General features: G+C 33.6%; 2 protein-coding genes across 3 annotated transcripts in view; one reads left to right on the forward strand and one right to left on the reverse strand.

Moving 5' to 3' along the window:
- The window catches only part of clos (closca), a 418,696-nt gene that overhangs the window by 145,567 nt on the left and 250,942 nt on the right, over nt 1–22,187 (forward strand). For both annotated transcript variants that reach the window (XM_072540165.1, XM_072540166.1), the window contains one exon: nt 5,655–5,832. In XM_072540165.1, the coding sequence (XP_072396266.1) occupies nt 5,655–5,832 (178 nt within the window). The remainder of the gene's footprint in view (nt 1–5,654; nt 5,833–22,187) is intronic.
- Nucleotides 1–22,187, reverse strand: part of LOC140447486 (RWD domain-containing protein 2A) — a 409,818-nt gene that overhangs the window by 126,999 nt on the left and 260,632 nt on the right. The window lies entirely within an intron of this gene.

Genomic DNA, 22,187 nt, shown 5'->3' on the forward strand with positions numbered 1-22,187 from the left:
ATAATTAGTTACATTTGTTCGACATTATATCTTATAAATACTTAGGATGTTAAAGTTACCGTTGGATTAGGTAGCATGGCGACATATGACTCCACGTTGAAGTTGCAAGTCCTGAGACGGTGTGTCTACGAGGACTTTATGGAAGCAACTGAGTTATTAAATTAAAATTATACACGAAATCAATTAAATAGTATGATAGAGCAACAAGATGGAGCACTGCCACATAATGTCGTAGCCGTTCAAGAAAATTTAAATAATCAATTTAACGTGTGGATCGGCAATAAGGGTACCATTACATGGCCACCAAATAGTCCCGACTTAACACCATGTGATAGTTTTTTATGGGGGTTTTTAAAAGAAAAAGTGTATTTTAATTCAAATACAAATATTAACACTACCACTGCAAAAGTTCGCGCGAAAATTGAAAATTTAAATGGTCATAATAACCCAATATCTGATGCATTAGAAAATTTGAAACGAAGATATTACTTGTGAATTGATAACAATGGAGGGCACTTTGAGCACCTATGGTAATTTTAAATGTAGTATTGTAAGTCATTAATTTTGTTGACTTTCTAAATATATTTTTTTCTTATCTTAGTATAGTATAGTAGTACCATACGCCATTATAGAACAAGTCTGTAGAACAAGTACCGACTGTTAGTCGGTACAGATAAAATAATACAACTTTTATTTGAAACTTTTTGTTGTATTCCCGAAAATAAGGAAAATAATTGGGAGGGGGGGGTCAAAATATAATGAGAAACCCTGTACAATGCATACTTTTTTTACAATATTGAAATAAATAAAAAAGTCGCTTTTTTTGCTTAAATGACATGATGCAGTAAAAGTTTTAATAACCATGAGATAATACGCCTTTTGTATGGCTTTCCTCAGATATAGTTGAAAAATACCACTCAGTAATTTTTCAATGTTTCAAGTGATTTTTCGGCTTCGTTTCAGGGGGCAATAAACTATAAACAACTTATAAATTTATTATAAGTTAATTGTTGATGTAGATAAGTGACTTAATTGATTTATACAGTTGTATATATGCTGTATTATTGTTTATTTAATATTTAGCTACAGCCCTAACTTTTGCCTCGCAGTTTATATATAAATTAAAACTGAATGGTAAACTGAAACTTGTAACGGTATGGATGCACATAATTAGACAGGCTGAGACGTGAAATTCACTTGTGAGGATTTGTCAGGTATTGGAAATTTTGATTCAACGACTATGGGGATTCCCGAGTACCTAAAACAAGGTAATTTGATTGTAACTGTTCCTGTCAAATTTTTCGTTTTGATCTGTACAACATATTTTCGTATTTCTACCTTTTCTACCTTACACAATCAGTTCAAAAAAGACCAGAACAGCTGTGAAAAAAGATGAAAAATATTTAAAATTTGTTATTACTCCTTTAGCACATAACATTTTTTTAGTTTGCTATATTATTCTTACTGATATTTCCTCTAATTTCCTTTTAATTTCATCTAACTAGTTTGTGATCAGATAAGAGTCTGCCCCTTGATACATACTTTTTCTCGTTTTAATAAATTTTTTTCCTAGAATATAATCAGTTTGATTTCTAACGATATAATTTTTTTAAATACTCACTTTCTTTTAACAATCATCTTTTGATAAAGATCAATGATTTTGCCGGGATAAGCAATCCACCATTTACTTGCCAGCGGCTTAGGGCGGATGAGCTAGTAAGTGGAAGGACACTCTGTTGTCCTGAGACTGAGAAATTGGCCTCGACGGCGGAAGAACCAAGAAAGTGGCCAACGGCATCAGAATGCAGAAGGCAACGAGAAACTAATGCATTAAAGATCCCTGATGACATCTCTAGTATAAATTATAATAGCTAGCACTATTTCCGCAAGAGACATTATTGATTATGGTAATCGGAGACCAAAATCCGACAGGAGAGGACAACCATCAGAACGCAAGGCCTCCTCGATCGTCAATATGCGAAACCCTTGCACAAAAAACCAAAACAAAAAAAACTCAACATATCTCATATTGTTAAAGAGAAAGAGAAGCTAAATATAGATATACTTGGGGTTAGCGATGTATAATGGTCAGGAAATGGAGATATATCAATAAATAACCACAATATTTATTACACTGGAGGAGACAAAACTGATCATCGATACGGAGTAGCTTTCATCATTTTTTTTTTTTTTTTTTTTTTTTTTTTTTTTTTTTTTTTTAGCCCTTTTTCTATCCGAATTGTCGAATAAAGGCCTCTCCCATTCATCCCTGTTGTGTGCTAGGCGTTTCCACATTGGTCCTGCGACTCTTTTGATATCGTCGCTCCAGCGCATTTGAGGTCTTCCTCTTGGTCTCTTCGCATCGTACGGTCGCCAGTTTCCGACTTCTTTGTTCCATCTACCATCTTCGAGACGTTCGTTGTGTCCAGCCCATTTCCATTTTAATTTAGCTGCTTGTTTCGCGGCGTCCTTTATTTTTGTTTTGTTCCGGATTGCTTCGTTCGTTTGCCGATCTATTAGTGAGATACCAAGCATCTGTCGTTCCATGGCTCGCTGAGTTTTTCGAATCTTGTCCATGTTCTTTTTTGTGAATGTCCAGGTTTGAGCTCCGTAAGTGAGAACGGGAAGGATACAAGAATCGAACACTTTGGTTCGAAGGTTTTGGGGTATCTTTTTGTCTTTCAGTATGTATGAGAGCTTTCCAAATGCGGCCCATCCCATTCTTACTCGTCTGCTTATTTCGGTAGTTTGGTTTTCTTTGTTTACCTTGATATTCTGACCCAGATATATGTATTCTTCTACATGTTCCACTTTTGTTCCTTGGATGGTTATCATCGGTTGATCATCTTTATTCGACATTAGCTTAGTTTTACTCAGATTCATTTTCAGTCCTTTTTTTATGGATTCCGTATGAATTCCGTATGTAGCTTTCATCATAAGCAACATTATTAGAGAATCAGTGCTAGGTGTGATTCAAGTCTCAGAAAGAATAATAATGCTAAAAATTCAAGCACGGAACTGTAATATTAATATGATCCAAGTCTATGCTCCCACAGCTGATAAGACCGAAGATGAGATCGAAACTTTTTATTCAGAATTGCACAATACAATCAAGTTAACAAAATCTAGAGATATTACATTTTAGGAGACTTTAATGCAAAAATTGGGGTAGTTACAGTTGAAAATATATGTGGAAAGTTCGGATTAGGAACTAGAAATGAGAGAGGAGAAAGGATCATAGAATTCTGCCACGAAAAGAATATAGTAATTGCCGATACTTGGTTTCAGCTTCCTAAGAGAAGACTATATACATGGACGTCTCCTTCACATACAGAAAACCACATTGTCAGAAGTCAGATAGACTTTATACTCGTAAATAGCAGATATAAAAACTCTATAACCTCAGTTAAAACTTGTCCTGGAGCAGACGTTAACTCAGACTACAATCCGTTAGTTGCTGACGTGAAAATAAAATTAAAAAGAATTGAACCGATGTTAGAATTGAATTGAATTTAATTAATGTTAGAATGCTAAAAAACGAAGAAATAAAAAACGAATTAAAAAATAATGTGAATGTTAATATGCAAAAAACACTAGCTAAAAACAAACAAATTATGGATGTAAATAAAAAGTGGTATAATATAAAAAAACACATTACTGAAATCTGCTCAAGAAAGTTTGATACAACATAGGTCAGAGGCTAAAAAACAGTGGATGACAGAAGAAATACTATTACAGATGGAAGAAAGAAGGAAATATAAAGGAAAAAATCAAAAGAGCTAAGGAAATCTATTTAGTTAAACAATGTTAAGAGATAAAAGAACTAGAAACAAAATATGATATGAGAAATGTGTACAAAAAAATCAGAGAAATGACTGGAATGGGTCGAAATAGACAGCAAGGACACATAAAAGACAAAAAAGGAGTACTACTAATAGATTTACCAGAGAGATTAAGACGATGGGAGGAGTACGGTAGATAACTTTTCCAAGATGAAAGAGGTGAAATGCAGAAAATACAAGAATTAAATCCTTTAGAGAGACAGAAGATCACGATAGATGAAATCAAATATGCTATCAAAAATTCTAAAGACTAAGGCAGCTGGATTAAATGAAATACCAGTAGAACTGTTAAAACTAGTGGAAGATACGGTACAGATTTATTCAACACGGTGTACGATACGGGAATATTACCACAAGAGTGGCTGAAGTCAGCATTTATATCCATCCTTAAAAAACAAGCAGCATAAGAGTGCTCTAATTATCGAACACTGAGCCTCATGAGTCATACTTTAAAAGTACTGCTGAAAGTAATACATAAGAGAATATACGAAAGGCTAGAGGAGGATATTAGCGAGACTTAGCGAGTTCCGAAATGGAATGGGTACTCGAGAAGAACTATTTACCATCAACATATTGATTTAGCGATGTCGGGATGTAAACGTTGATCTACACTTGTGCTTTTTTGATTACGAAAAGCTTTCGATAAAGTAAGACATGAAAAACTAATATCAATACTTATGAACAAGCGCATTGACAGTAAAATCATAAATATAGTGCAAACATTATATTGGAACCAAACTGCCATAGTTCAAATTGATGGGCAACACTCAGAAGAAATGAAGATCTGTAGAGGAGTTAGACAGCGATCTGTTTTATCGCAACTTTTGTTTAACTTATATTCTGAAGAAATTTTCCAAAACACGCTCAATAATATCAAAGCGGGAGTAACCGTTAACAGAAAATTAATTAACAACTTACGATATGCAGACAACACTGTGATCATAGCAACGAGTATAGAAGATCTACAACATCTTATCGAAAGTTTAAGTATGAATAGTGCTGAGATGGGAATTACTATAAACTATAAACGCTAAAAAAACGAAGTGCATACTACTTACAAAAAGACCACAAAATATACATCACCTATTGACAATCAATGGTAACGTGATAGAACAAGTAGAAAAATATCAGTACTTGGGAACTTTTGATCAATGAAACCAATGATCATACTGCAGAAATTAACAGACGAATAGACATTGCCAGATTAGCATTGATACGAATGAAGCCACTCCTAACGTGCAAAAATCTAAATTTGCAGATCAGACTACGTACCATTAGCTGTTATATATTTTCAATATTAATATATGGAGCTGAGACTTGGACATTAAAAAAATGCAATTTAAAAAGAATCGAGGCTTTCCAACTCTGGTTATACCGCGGAGTATTAAAAATATCATGGACTGATAGAATTACAAATAAAGAAGTACTGGAGAGGATTGGTAAAGAAACAGAACTAATCACCACTATACAAACCAGAAAACTGGAATACCTAGGCCACGTGATAAGGGAACCAAAATATAAAATTTTGAGATTCATAATACAGGGAAAGATTCAAGGAAGAAGATCTGTTGGCCGAAGGCAGAACTCATGGTTGAAGAATCTACGTGATTGGTATCAATGCAGATCGATTGATTTATTTAGAGCAACAAGTTCAAAAATAAAAATAGCCATTATGATTGCCAACCTCCGTAGGGAGAAGGCACTCTAAGACGAAAGAAGAATGATTTTGTCCTTTTGTGTGGCCAGTTTTTCTTAGCCCCCTTCCCCTTTTTTAAAAATCTGTTTACTAAAATTTGCCCTTTTTATTTTCAGGAGATTCACGGAAATTCGTTGTTATTGGCATTAACTACAAACGGCATTAAGTCGTTCCAATATGATGGTTGGAATTTTGTAGAAACATCTATAAAGTTCAAAGAAGACGCTGCCGAGAAAAAAATGTTAAATTTTCAGACGATACATGGTTTTAAAGTAGCAGAGAAGAATGTTTTAGGTAAGCAGTATACAATTTACTTAACGTATCACGTAAAAGAAAAAACACTATTTGTTTTTTGTCGCCATTTTTAAACAGTAAGACAACTTAAGCAGTCTGTCACGTTTCAGGTATTTTGGATTTTAACCAACGTAGAATTATCACATGTAGTATTCTTAAATGTAGCAAGAGGTTTCCATATTTTTAGCCTATTAGTGATAGTATACAAGCCCATGGTAGATTTTTAATGGTTCATTTGATGCAGAATTAATTAAAATATGTAATAAAAACTTAAGAAACTATGCCGTCAATTCTTATTGGTACATGTGAGTCACATCACATTTTTTTGGCCAAACATTTTTGTACGGCATTAATAAACTTAGTAGGTAATAAAAAAATATTGATTTGCTACCTTATGCCGTACAAAAATATTGGTACCAGGAGTAAGAAAAACTTTTTATTTTCGGAAAAACTTTTCCCCTTTTTCGGTAATTTGACATAGTACACATTCATACACAAAGTTTCGAATCGGTATATAGAAAAATGTTTTTGTAAGGCCGTACATTTTGGTTGGGCCAAGGGTGAGAAATCTAAGGCGCAACCCTTAATTTGAACACCCATGCTTTTTGTACCGATAAGAATTGGCGACATAGTTTGTTGTTACATACTGTAGTATGTAATTTACTGTATTGCTTTATATGAAATTAATGCTCGGTCAAATGACCTATTAAAAATGTCACATGGGCTTGTAGTCTATGACTTTTATGCGAGCAGTACCTTTTTGTATTTTATTTACTTGTTTTATTATTTTGTAAGTGAATGTTTGTCTTTCATGTCTAAACTCGGATTCACCAGTAGATTTCAGCGTTGGCTCTTACGGACAATGTTAATCAAATGGAAGAAAACGTTGCAGCGTTGCTAATTCATCGTCGGCCTTAACGTGGCAGAGCCGGCTTCGAACTTAACACTCCCTTACACACGGAGCACTTGCAATTTTGCACTAACATTCACTGATTTGCCCTAATGACTGTTCCAGAAAACATTCGGACGTCGTCGTAATATAGAGCTCAACAATTGATAAGGATCATAATTATGATTTCAAATATTTTAAAAGTTTGTTAAGATCCTAGTATGATGACTTGAATAGAATAAATGAAAATAGACGACTTTAATATTCAACTTTTTCCTGTCCCTAGTAAAAAATGGCCATAATGGCAAAATTTATTTTATTTCGTTTAAAACTGATAATAAAGTCGGGGTATTAATATTACTTTAATTATATTAAATTTTTACAAACTTCGGCTATTTCTGGAGTAAAATATTACTTCGATCCTTATCAATTGTTGAGCACTGTTGTATTTGACGAAGAGAAAATTTCTTACATCTCTTGTCATATTTACGGAAATGGATGTTTGGAGACCTTTTGAATAGAATTGAAATGAATAGAAAGAAAATGCCACGATTAGTAGATAAGTCAAAAATATATCGAGGATACATCATTTATATCTTAGTATTATTTATACAGGGTGTTTCATTAACAGTTATCCATATAGTACTGGAGATACCTTAGCACAAAATACGAAGACTTAACCTAAAACACTAATCACATGCTATGATTCTGATATTTTTAAGTTAAAGTTGATTTCATATAATTGAATGAACTATCTTTCAATAAAATCATTGAATCATTGAATCATGATTGGATCATAATGGAGACTTACCCAAAATTCTGAAAAACCCACGTAAACGGACCAAGAAGGAAACCAATCGGGAGTTTGCCTACGATGAGAATATCAGGAGCCAATTGAGAAGACTTGTTCACATGAAATTTTTCTTAAAGAACATACCTCCCACAATCAAAGCTATCCTGGATGTCGTTAATTTACACGAGCATTTGCCTAAATTTTACAAAAGTACTCTATATCGACTATTGCGAGAGATGGGGGTTGTTTATGAAAAAAGAGGAAAGAAAGCAGTAATAAAGGAACGTCCTGACATAATAAATTGGAGGCATAATTTCTTTATGAAGAAAAATACAGAATTATCGAAATCAAGGATACAATATTTTCTATTTGGATGAAAGTTGGGTAAATATCGGACATACAGTAAATAAGGTATGGATGAATTCAAGCATAACCAGTTATAAGGATGCATTTTTAAAAGGCCTGACTCCTGGTCTAAATGATCCAAAACAAAGAGGTCCGAGATTTGTCTTATTACATGTTGGATCTGATAGAGGTTTTCTACCAAATTCAGAATGTATTTTTAGCAATAAAAAGGCGACTACCATGACGAAATGAACGGCGAGTCTTTTGAAGACTGGTTTGAAAATAAACTAATCGCAAACTTCCCAACAGGAGAAAAAATGTGGTAGTAATGGATAATGCTCCATATCATTTATGCAAACAAAATTTCCCAAGAAGCTCTTGGAACAAACAACAAATTCAAGAATAGTTACGAGAGAAGGATATATTTTATGAAGAAGATTATTTAAAGTCAGAACTATTGGATATAGCAAACAGTTATGCAGATATATACGAGAAGTATAACATCGAAACTTTGGTCGAGAAATACGGCGTAGAAGTATTACGATTGCCTCCCTATCACTGTGAGCTTAATCCAATAGAGATGGCTTAGAGCCAAGTTAAAAATTACGTTGCAGCCCGAAACACTGACTTTAAAAAATATCGTGTGCAATAACTCATCCATGAAGCATTTGCCAACATCTCTGCTGAACAGTGGCAAAATTATATACAGCATATCATCAGAATTGAAAAAGAAATGTGGATAGCTGACAACCTACAAGAAGATATTCTACCTATAGCACTCGAACGGCCAGCTCTGGTGTAGTGATAGTGCAGTGAAGTTTCCGTATACAGTTTGTACAGTATGCATTCTGATGTACATCATTATCTACGTCAGAGATCTAAGTTTACATTGTTGCCAAATTACAAAAAATTCCTTAATTCACTTTAAATCAAATATATCACATAATTATGGCAGAACTAGATTACACAACAAAACAAATTCATATTCAATGTAAATAAATCAAAAAATAGAAATAGAAAACAAGAATTAAAAAATAATCGTATCTTAAAAACAAGTTGAGCCGCTTGTGTAGTATAAAATGGTAAAATAGAATAAAAAAAGATGAAACAGTAGTCGGATGAAACAGTTTCTGTGTTTTTAAAATTTAAATAATATTTTTAAAATTAAATAAAATAAGTGATGAATTCGACCGTTACTTGATGGAAATTCATATTATCTAAAAATAACCCACTGAAAATTTTTGTTTTTAACACTTCCACAAAGTTTATTATAAATTATTATCACTACAGCTGTTTTGGCAGAGTGCCTTTCTCAAGTGATCTATTTTTGGTGAACGTTTACACTTTATAGTCTTTAACTGAATAAGTTCAGGAGGGGAGAACTCTTTGTCTCAAGTTGTTCATTCAGAATTATGTCTGTATTTTTTAATTTGCTGATTCCCATAGAGTCTAATAAAGATAGCTTAAGACCTTTATTTTAAATGTTAAGAATTTGAAATTCATCATTAAAAGAATAATTATGGTCTAGAACAGGTGTCACCAATTATATTCCCTGAGGGTCCGTTTCGAAAACCTACTACACTTCCGCGGTCCGGACACTTAGCACTAAACCAGGCAGTGGCGTTACCGGGGGGGTTACCCAAAAACCCTCCAGTAGTTGTAACCCCCCTCAGAAGATCATACTTTTTCAGGTGTAAATCCTCTCCTGTAGTTGCTCCTGACATTGGCAAAATAGTCAAAAGTTCTTCTACAAACTCTTTACTGGTTCTGTCCAGTAAGCGCACAAAAACGACAAGCTGTGCTGTATCTGTAATGCCGCATGACTCATCTAATTCCAAAGCAAAATATTTAGCGACAGCCAAGATTTGTTTTAACGTTTTCTATGTTTCATCGGCCAATAACTGTGTATTCCTTGTGCTTGAAGTAGTAGATATTGGAATACGCTGAATAGTATCGACATTATCACTTTTATTTTCAAATAATGAATTTCCTGCTTCCAGAAAACACTCTTTAACGATAGCCGCGTCACTCACTAAATGGCTTCATATGTTTGGCAAGCGTCCAGTAAATGCGTAAAGAAGCTTCAGAACATTTCCTTCTTAGATTTGATCATAATTTTAAACTATAATTTTATTACTATATTTTGAATTTAACGGCGGTCCGCAAAAAACAATCTCACGGTCCGGATGCGAACTGCGGTCCGCAATTTGGTGACCCGTGGTCTAGAAGGTGAATTGCGTATGTAGAATCTGCTTTTCTATTATCAAAAGCCCTTTTATGTTTTGCTAACTTTCAATGGCACTTCTTTTCTTGCTGTTAATGTAAATGTTTCTGCAGCATATACTACTATTGGTCTTATGCTCGTTTTGTAGATATTCATTTTTGTGTTTCGGCTTATTTTCTTCTCTAAACATTTTTTTTATTTCTATAAAACGCTGCATTTCCCGCTTTAATTCTTTTTTTCATATCTACACTTTCATTTCTTCTGTTGACTAGTACTTCCAAATATTTGAATGTTTCATTCTATTCTCAGTTCTGTCATTTGTATCTTCTTTTTATTGCTTACGTTCATGGATTTTGTTTTATTTTCATTTATTTCCAGTCCTCTCTCACCTATGACGCAATAGCGACATCTGATAGAAAAATCGGTAAGATAGTTTCGAAACAAATTCAGATTTCTGCTTTAATCTGAACCTTCTAAAAATTGCAAGGTATAACAGACAGTTGATAAAGATGTTAATAGAGACATGGGGAATCTAAAATTTGCATTCCACGACATGTCTATCAACTAAGCAGAAATCCTTAACGAATTTGTTTCTTGTACTCATACAGAGTAGATCCGAATAAAATGAAAAAGACAGCAAAGATTTGATTTCACGTACAAAGCGTCTATGTATCTGTTGATACGTATTTCGACTTAATAAGTCTCATCAGAACAGTTATTCATAGCCGTTCTCAACGTGAAAAATAAATCTTTTCTGTCTTTTAGGAAGCAACAATAAAATGGCTTCGTTATGGACGCAATAGCGACATCTGATAGAAAAAATCATTAAGATAGTTTCGAAACAAATTCAGATTTCTGCTTTAATCTGAACCTTCTAAAAATTGTAAGGTATAACACACAGTTGATAAAGATGTTAATAGACTATCTGATAGAGAAATATTACCGATTTTTCCCAAGTATTCCCAATTTCTTCTCTTGAAACTTTCTCACTGAAGGTACAATTTCTTTGAAAAACCAATTTTTGAAAATATCTGAGGTGAACCATGCCTTCTTAGAGCTATAGCATGAAAGGGGCATATTATGCATTATGTCTTTTAAAACTCTAGGTTTGCGAGATTTGCCAACCACTACAGGTGTGAATCTATGAGATCCATCAGCGTTAGCACAAAGCAGTGCCAAAATCCTGTCCTTGCTGATTTTTCTTCCAGAATCCGATTTTTCATATTTGGAGGCTTGTGCGCTTTCAGGCAAAGTACGCCATAACAAACCAGTTTCGTCAACATTGTAAATCTGAGATTCTAATAGCATTTCATTACGTACTTGCTATATTTGCTACTAATTTTTGCCTAAAAGGTCCTGTTTCTTTTTTTTTAGTGCAGTTGAAGCTTCGCCGTAAATTCTTTTATTCATGATTTCGTGCCTTTTACGAAAGCGCCAGAGCCATCCATCACTTGCTCTGAATGGTATGTCCATATGATTTGCTAATTTAATAGCAGCAAATTTCAATTCGACTGCTCGGATCAGGATCCCACTAGAACGTTGTTACCCATACCATTTTAAGATTGCTTCTTCCAGTGAAGTTTCACGAGCCAATTTCATTCGTTTTCTAAGATCTCTATGCTCTCCTACATCACACATGAATGCAAATTTATTTAATTTGTATTTGTTTTTTTTTATGTCCGAAAGTTTGCTTTTTTATGCCATATTGATTACATATATGAGACGCATGTGTAATATTAACAGTATGTTTTTATTTTTTTTTACATTTGACTGGATTTTTTGTCCGTTATATCCGAAGTCCGTTAAATAGAGGTCCGTTATATCGAGGTTTTACTGTATTCTTATAATTTTATTTGATATACTACTCTCTTGTGAGTCTTGGATCATTTTTCTTGTATTTAGTTTGTCAAACGCCTGTTTATAGTCTAGGAAAAGTCTACGTGTTGCTCCGTCGTACTCATAAGTTTTCTCTATCACTTGTTTTAGCGTACGTACAGCTTCTATCATAGATCTTCCTTTTCTAAAATCTTCTATGCTTTGTTCTGTATATATTGTTAGTCTGTCTCTAATTATATCAGTCATTACATTTAGTAAATTAATTGCTCGGTAGTTTTTAAATATTCTATGTTCTCCTTGTTTTGGGATTGTAACTATAATTCCCTTCTTCCATTCTTTGGGCATTATTTCTGTGCTCCATATATTCTGTATTAGTTCATAAATCCTTCTGTATAGTGCCTCCCCACCGTGTTTTATAAGTTCTGCACATATTCCGTCTTCTCCTGCCGTTTTCCCATTTTTAAGTTTTCATATTTTCTCTTTCACTTCTGTATAGGTCAATGCTTCTTCTTTTTCTTCTTCATCTTGTTCCGTGTTCGTTATTGTTTCTCTTTCTTCTTCTCTATCCGTTTCTTGATATACTTCTTCGAAATAATTCTGTCATTTTTCTGCTTCTATAGCTATATTAGCTGTCTGTTTTAAGTTAACTAGTTTTAAGTTTTGGTACAATGGTTTTGAGTTGTATGTTTTATTTTCTGTTTTTATCTCATTCATAATTTATTCTACGTTTTGATGTTGCGGATTTAATTTGTGCCGGTAGGTGATTATATAGTTTTTTTGGACTATATAGAAAAAAATTCTTTAGTTACTCAGAGGACAAGATCGGTAAATAAACATCATAACCAGAACTTCTGATGGAGTAGCCATGATCAGGTCTTTCAGGAAAAATTTTTAGATGGTTGTGAATCAAACAAACTGTTTCTAAAATATATAAAGAGGAAAGCATCACAACTCCGTGATTTTTTAAAGTAGCAATGACATATGTTTTTGAGACCAAATAGATAACGAATTGCTCTTTTTTGTAATTTAAAAATAGTATCAAATTAGGCTGCTTTACTAAAACCCTAAAAAGGAAGCTTATATCGAAGATGAGACTCGAACAATGAGAAATATGCCATTGCTGCAGATGATTGACACAGATCTTATTGCAAAGCAAGCTGAGGGTAGTTTCTTACTTCAGGAATTAGTATGCAAGGACCATTTACAATTACTATCGCTAAGAATACCTAGTAAATATTACAGAATTAACGATATTGATTTGGCTGTCGTTTAAAAACAGGGGCTGAGTGGCTCCTTATCTACTATCTTATTCACGTTAAAGTAAGGTAAGATTTGGAGTCAGAACAAACCTATATAAACAAATCTTCACCTATAGGTGTATACAGTAACTTTTTAATTTTTAGAAATTTTAACACTACTTAATATCTTTAGACCAATGCCATATGAGTCACTACATTCTTGAATGTTTAAAAAATAAAAATATATACTGTCATTCGTCACTTTTTGATTCCACTCATTAAAAGTAATCTTCATGCTGCATTTGTTAATAGTTATCAAACTAGTCTATTAAATCTTGTTTAAGAAAGTCTTTTTCCAGTTGTTCCAATTTGTGGTTCTCTCTATCCAAGTGATGTGGTCGTCTTTCACATGGATCACTTCTGTCTATAGGTTTAGGAATAGACGTATATGCCGGAAGATTGGGGAAAATCCTAGGAATAGCATTTAATTCCAATTTTGGATATTTTAGTTTTTCAGACACAACACTCTTTGTCTTTCCATGTATGATGAAGTACCATATCCTCAGAATGAAAATGCTTAGCACACGGAACGGAAGATTCTGTTGGGGTATAATTGTATCATTTGATAGCTTCTCATCACTTATTACATAATTGTTTATCTTTTGGAAAAGAAAGCCCATTGCTTACAAGCCCTTCCAATTTCAGAATGCTTGTGTAATTACTCTTGCATCGAGGTACACAACAATGTCTTGGCATCTGTAAATGAAAAGAACAATATATTTAAGCTTTTGTGGCATTTTAACTATTACGATATTAACCGGAGAATAAACTCACAGTTGTCGCAAAAACTGTGATTTTATTGCCCAAAGGGTTAATATACCAAAAGAATTAAAATGTACCTCATAATTAATGAGAATAATGAAATTCCACATCTAACCTAACAATGTTTATACTTACATCTGAGTTTATTTCAACCTGTAGTACAATATCAATAATTATAAGAAAATGGTTGCGTTTCGATTTAATTTAAGTCTCTTACCACTCCCTCACACGTGTTTCTGGGTCTACCCGTCATCAGAGAGAGTTTGTAAGAAGACTCAAACCAAATCAAAACGCACCGGTTTGAGTCCTCTTACAAAACGTGTTAGAGAGTGGTAAGAGACTCAAATTAAATCGAAACGCAACCATTTTCGTATATTTATCGTCCTTACTCGACGCAATGAGTACAAGAATGATGGTAATTTATATGGGTAAATTGTTGATGCATAGTGGAATATAAATATTCTCAGCATCGCTCTTAATGGCTTGATTAAGCGTGAGTACATAATTTACTTTAATTGCTATCGACACATATCGACATAATTAGTCGAATAAACAACTAACTTAAATAACTGACTAGACACATAAATGTACTTAATATTAATTAAAAAAATAGAATATACAAATACTTATCGATTCATTGTAATCAGCTGTTTACATTCAAACAGGACTACCCTTAGATGTTGCCAAATTTCTACTTCATGGCTTGTAACTTTATGTGGCTGTGCTTCTACGCATACATAATAAAATATATCTTGTGGTCATAATTCCAGTGTACTTGGCTAAAAAATTCTAAGAAGGAACAGACTTACGACTTAAATATATTGTATTGGTATCATGTGACGTCACTTATTACGCGGACCACGTGCATCGGGATTTATACTGTACCAACTGTACAATCCTTTTAACTACCTAGAGACACTTTCAACAATACATCATCCCTAACGTGCCTATGAAGTACTTTTTCTAGAATTTACAGTAACAATTTCATCAGATTTATTGTTATATGTACCTATAAACATATATACGAGTATATTTTTATACTAATTACTTTACTTTTTCATGTCTGGATCCGTGCACGTTCTGTATTTCCCCACATTCACAAAGTGCGTCGCTGTCTGTCTTGATGCCCCATTTAATGAGGTTCTGTTTTACAGGGACAACACCTGTGCGTATGCGATTGAGTGTCCGCCAGGTTCTCCAGTCCAGTTTCATTCCATTAGGTCGTTCTAGATGTAGGGGGAACAGTTCTGGTGGTTCGACGCTGACATTTATCATAAACCTTTTCCTTTATTTAAGTCGGCTGATTCCTGGCAGTTCGTCAAACCCGTATAATTGGTGCCTTTCATGGAAAGTTTGCCTGAACTTCTCCACATATTGCGAGACGCATCTACGGTCGTCTGGTGATGCGAATCCAGCTACCCGGTACAGTAGAGATAGGGCGGTAGGCTTCATACAACCGGTAATTATTCCATGTTTCATTTAACGCCGTGGTGACTTGTTGGTCGTGTCTAGATCTACCCCAGACGGGACAAGCATATTCCCCTGTTGAGAAACATAAGGCCTCAGCTGTTGTCTTCAAGACCTGGGGGTTTGCACCGTACTTGCTCCCTACAAGTTTACGAAGAAGGTTGTTTCTCGTAGAAACCTTTTGTCTTGTGCTCTGACAGTGGAATTTATACGTTAGTGACCGGTCTAGTACTACTCCAAGATATTTGGACCTATCAGTATGTTTCAAGCGTTGTCCCTCCCAAGAAACGTTCAGTTTTACATTCGCCAGTTGGTTGTTGAGATGGAATGCACATACTTAGACCATTTTTTTGGGTTCTCCATCTGCTCTTCTTTCCATTATCTCTTTCTGCTCAAATCCCTCCTCTATGTATTCTGTTAGGTTCAGCACTTGGCCTGTGCATGATTTACCTGGTCTGAAGCCTGCTTGTTGTGGGATTAGTTTTGCATCTAATTTTTCCTGGATGCGGTTTAAAATGAGGCGTTCATACAATTTATACAAATGGCATAGAAGGATATCGGACGGTAGCTACTCGGTAGTTCAGGGTCTTTCCCAGGTTTCAGAAGAGCTACTACTTTTGATTTACGCCACAGTTTTGGAATCTGGTAGGTAGAGCGACAGATGTTAAATAGACCGAGCACCCATTGTCTCGCTTTTTGCCCGAGGTGTTTTATCTGCTCTGTCAGGATTTCGTCCACCCCAGGTGATTTTCCATTTTTCATACTTATACTTTTTATACTAATAATAACCTTACATTTATATGACGTTAAAATTCCCATGACACGGAAATACGACTACAAAAGTGTCGATGTCAAAATTGGAGTAGAATAAACTTGAACGGGAATATTGTATATCAGTATTCATTTAACTTCATTAATATATTTTAACAAGTAGTTTAATTTTCCGGCTATAAAGCTCCAAGGAAATTTAAGCCGGTGGTATTGGAAAACTTCTTACTCTATAAATACAGAAATTACATCTTCTCTGTTAAAATCGCTCCATACAGCAACGAGTATGAACTTTTTGTTAATTAAAGTTGACATTTACTTTTAAAACCACTTTCTGTAATGAACAGAAAGTTGGTGCGAATCTTGTGGTAAAAGAGGCCAAATATGATGTCGAAAATTTAGGAGATATGAAATTTTCCGAACGACAGTTTTTCGCACCCTAAATTGACTTGTTTCTCGGGATTGACTTTACTTTTGTTCGTAGAATTGTTTAATCTGATAAAGGAGAAAGTAACTTGTTAAAAAAGCAAATAAATGATCTAGAAAAATAGAGAAAAAGTGTTTAATTTATTTTATAAATGTATCGCTGTAAATTACAGAGACCAATCTCCAAACTTTTATACACACAATACATACAATGATAAACTTTTGAGATTTCTTAGAAGGGCGAAAGCCAGTACAAAACTTAAAACGCAGAGAAATGAAGATGAAGACAATAACTGTATATTTATGCGATAAAAAAATATAAAGAAAATAAAAAAATAAAATAAATAAGAAACAACACAGAGACAGAATAGAAAAAAATCAACCAAATAAACAAATACTGAATTGCAGACCGAAAGAATTAAATAAAGAGAAAGAAGTTATTCTACCAATAGGGCTTACATCTTTTAATATCATCCCATATGCTAAATCTACTTAAGGATGCTTCATGAAGGCGTTTTAATGCGCGTGTTGAATATCATTGCATCATGTAAAATTTAAATTAATTTTTTTAATTTAAATGGGTTTTAATTTTTAATTTAATTTTCTTGGGTAAGAGTGTAGATATCATTGAGTAAACATTAATCAAATACAGGCATTACACAGTAAAGTGTTTTTTTGTTGTATATATACAGTGCATCTTAATAAGTTGCAGTCAGAGTTATAGAAAAGAAATATGCTTTATTACCACTGAAAATTGTACAATTTTATGGACATTGCTTTCAAATAGTAAGAAAAAGAATAACAATTAAAATTTACTGAAATTACATAAATCGTCAATATCACAAAATAAAAGATAATAAAAATAAATTGTAAATAAATCCATTGCAAAATTTACATAAATTGCAAATTAAACAATAAAACCGTAAAATAGTTTCGAAACACAATTCAGATTTCTGCCTTAATCTGAGCCTTCTAAAAATTGCAAGGCAAAACAGACGTTGATAAAGATGTTAATAGAGACATGGGGAATCTAAAATTTGCATTCCACGACATGTCTCCTCAACTAAGCAGAAATCATTAGCGAATTGGTTTCTTGTACTCATAAAGTAGGTCCGAATAAAATGAAAAAGACAGTAAAGATTTGATTTAACGTACAAAGCGTCTATGTATCTGTTTATACGTATTTCGCCTTAATAAGGCTCATCAGAACAGATATTCATAGGCGTTCTCAACGTGAAAAATAAATCTTTCCTGTCTTTAAGAAGCAACACTAAAATGGCTTCGAAACGGATGCAATAGCGACATCTGATAATAAATCCGTAAAATAGTTTCGAAACACAATTCAGATTTCTGCCTTAATCTGAGCCTTCTAAAAATTGCAAGCAAAGCAGACGTTGATAAAGATGTTAAATCAAATCTTTACTGTCTTTTTCATTTTATTCGGATTTACTCTGTATGAGTACAAGAAATCAATTCGCTAATGATTTCTGCTTAGTTGAGGAGACATGTCGTGGAATGCAAATTTTAGATTCCCCATGTCTCTATTAACATCTTTATCAACGTCTGCTTTGCCTTGCAATTTTTAGAAGGCTCAGATTAAGGCAGAAATCTGAATTGTGTTTCGAAACTATTTTACGGATTTATTATCAGATGTCGCTATTGCGTCCGTTTCGAAGCCATTTTAGTGTTGCTTCTTAAAGACAGGAAAGATTTATTTTTCACGTTGAGAACGCCTATGAATAGCTGTTATAAACAGATACATAGACGCTTTGTACATGGAATCAAATCTTTACTGTCTTTTTTATAAACAATAAAACGTTATAAACTAATAAGGTGAAGTTGCTGCATATAATACTATTCTACTAAGTAATATGGTCTTTGGGATAGATAGGCTTTTTTCATTTAACGGAACTTGGGAAAGATGTTGAAGAAAGATGTTGAAGAAGTTAAGGGAGATGGTTGTATAGTTTTTTTGTGGAATATAAAATAGATTTCTTTACTAACTGAGTGTACGTGATCGGTAAATAAACATCAAAGGTTGAATTTCTGGTGGAGTAGTCATGATTAGGTCTTGCTGGAAAAACATGTATTTTAAGCTAGTTTCTTAGCTTAAAAATCGATATGAAGGGACCATTTAAGGTCGCTGTCTATAAAACTACCAAGAAATTTTACAAAATCAACTATACTGATCTGGCTGTTACTAAGAAGCAACGATTGAAGACCTCCTTTATAGGTTAATGCTACTTTCTTATTCACGTTAAAAGGGAGTAAATTAGAGTCGGACCAGGTTTTTATTGTAAATAGATCAGAAGTTACAGTTGTCTGAAAAGTTGCAATATTAGAGTATCTCCAGGTGATACTGGTACCAAAAAGAAAAATTTTTCCACCAATTTTTAAATTCGTCATGTCATTTATAAATTTAAGGAAAAGTAGAGAAACCAATACTAAACCTTGTGGTACTCAACATACAATACTTTTGTCACTAGAGTCAGTATCATTTGCTCTAACTAGTTGTTTCCTATTGCCCAAGTAAGATTGGAACCAATTTAAATAAATACCTCGAATTCCGTAGAAATTTAGTTCTTTTATCAAAATGTCATGATTTACACAATCAAAAGCTACTTACAAAAGCTGTAAAAATTATTGTTTAGTGCTTAGTAAATCTTATGTAGCACAGAAAACATTACTGGTACATTTATTAGATAAAAAGCCAAACTGATTTTGTGATAAAATATTGTTTTCAACGAGAAAGGGCATAAGTCGGGTTTTTTAAGTCTCTTAATAATTTTGGATAGTACCGGTAGTAAGGCAATATGTCAATAGTTCCAGACATTCGATTTTTCAGCACCCTTATGAAGAGGAATAATAATGGTTTTCTTCAGGCACTCTGGAAATATACCTTTTCCAAAGGAATAATTAATTAGTGATTGCCAGGACTCCCAACACATTTTTTTAAGATTTGAAAAATTTTTTATGGATAGTTCATGAGTACTACAGGAAGATTTACTTTTGATACTATTGATTGTTTGGATCAGTTCAAATTTATCAACTGTTCTTATTAAGAATGAATTCGAGACATTTTTGAATTGGAGAGACAGAAAATGGGATCTTGTGGTAAAATAGTTGATGTAATATTTTTGCTCACATTAACGAAGTATTTATTTAGATTTTCAGAGTTTGGAAGGGCAAATATTTGAGCTCTATTAGTTTTATTTCGAAGATCGTTTATTATGGACCAAGTTTTTTTTGCAACACTTTTAAAATTTCCTAGACACTTTTGACAGTACTCTTTTTAGCTGTTTTGATAAGATTTAGATAGGTTTCTTTGAACTTGGTGATATATTCAGTGACACACACGATGGTCGTAAATTTCTTGATGTACAGTAGTGAACGCATATTCTTGAATATGCGAATTTCTTGGTCGTCCAGGGTTTGTGATGTTATGGCTTAATTGTAATTAAAGGAAACGCTTTATTAAACATACAGACAAGCCTATTTCAAAAATCACTGTAATTAAGTCCACTTTCACAGGGAGAACGTGCCAAGCAGAAGTCAAGCATGAATTTTGGAATTTACTGGAAAAATCCTACCCAAAACGTGAGGTTTTCGAGGAAGGTTTCTTAAGAGTGTTAAACTTGGTATATACTGCTTCATAATCAGATATTCCAGCATTAGTACAAGCAGTGTAATTAATATTGAAGTCACCGCATATAATTTTTCTGCTTTTATTGGGCAGATCATCTAACAAATTTGCAGTTGAAGTCAGAAATAGTAGTTTCTTGTATAAACAGGTAAAAAGAACTCAATACAGTCTATTACATATCGAAGAAAACAGCATCGATTCAGTCACCAACAGTGTATACAGTGTTTTTCTGCAGTTAATAAATTACCATCCATAGTTTTTTAACTAATCGTTTCATTTACTCTGTATGCTTTTCTAATACAGACTATTAAAATCGTCCTGATTTTATTTCTTTTACTATTCCATTTTGTTGTGTATCCCTTATTTGATAGTTTTTTTCCACGTTTTTCTCAGAAACCATATTTTTGAGAATGGAAAAAAAAATAAAATATGGAAAAAATTAAAGAAATAATAATGAAGAAGGAAGACACGGCAACTTATCAACACATATGCTCAATAAAAAGACGAAATGATGGAATATAGATATACGGGACGAAGTGAGATAAAAGAAAAGGGCATGAAAAAAATACAACAAAACAAGACAAAAACCAATACCAAAAATAAAGAAACATAGTAAAAGAACTAGTACTTAAGAAGTAAAAATACGTAAAAAAGAGACTTGCAAGAGGTTTGGTAAATCACTTAAGCAAAATTATAGAGACAACAGGAGTTTCTGGGACTAATTAAGAATTCTAATAGGAAAGAACAACAGGGAATAAGGGAAGTACATAACAGACAGCTAAATAGATATAACAAAAATACTAGAGGTATAGAGATTATAGAGGTATATAGACTATATTAGAAAAAGAAATATATGGTCCAGAAAGAAACAGAGACAGAGGAAACCATAGAATAGATAGCAACAAACAAAAACCAAATAGACGAAATAAAAATTGTAGAATTAGAAGAAAAATAAGTAGAATAAAAGAAGGAAATGCATACAGCAGATAAAAATTGATCCACAAATGATAAAGTGAATAGGGAAGGAAAAAAAGAAATGGTTGCTGGAAATAATGTAGGAAGCATGAAAAACAAATAAAATGACCATATAATGGGAACAGAATTTATTGGTCCCAATAAACAAGAAAGGAGAAAAACTGTAGAAATACATGTAAACCATACAGAATTTATAAAACAAAAACACAATGAAATAGAAGACCAGAGGCAGAAGAAAAACAAGAAGACGAACAAACAGCATTCAGCGCCAAAAGACAAAGAATTGACAACATAACATGTTGTAAAATAAATATCCGGAAACAACATATATACTACATTCATAGATCTTACAACTGCGATCGATTTAGAAGACCGAAAAATAATGTGGAACACTATACAAAAACCTTCAACTTTTGCTCCTCTACTTTGTTTATGCAAATTGTATATATTTGGATTTAAATATTTATATAATTGCCTGTACACACTGTATCATCATTCAGTCTTCTGCGTCCAAAGTTGAACATAGGCCTCCCCTAATTTCTTCCAGTTCTTTCGGTCTTGAGCTTCCTGCAGCCAATTCCAAGCGATTCTTTTGACGTTGTCTGTCCATCGCATAGGTGGTCTACCTCAGCTTCTTCTGTCAGGTCATGGCGTCCACACTGTAATTTTTGGGTCCACCGCCCGTCATTCATTCTGGTCACATAGGCCGCCCAGTTTCACTTTAGCTATGCTATGGGCTCTATGACATCTGCGACGTCTGTCCTTCTTATTTCTTCGTCTCTAACCCTGTCTCTGAGGGTCAGTTTAAGAAGCGAGCGTTACTCCTCTTTGGCCTGGAGTTTGGTTGCTGTAGCAAAGTGTTTCGGCGCCGTAAGTCATGACTGGAAGTACACATTGGTCGAACGTCTTCTTTGCAGCTCCATAAATGC

The sequence above is a fragment of the Diabrotica undecimpunctata genome, chromosome 8, assembly GCF_040954645.1.
Source record: "Diabrotica undecimpunctata isolate CICGRU chromosome 8, icDiaUnde3, whole genome shotgun sequence".
Taxonomy (NCBI): Eukaryota; Metazoa; Arthropoda; class Insecta; order Coleoptera; family Chrysomelidae; genus Diabrotica; species Diabrotica undecimpunctata.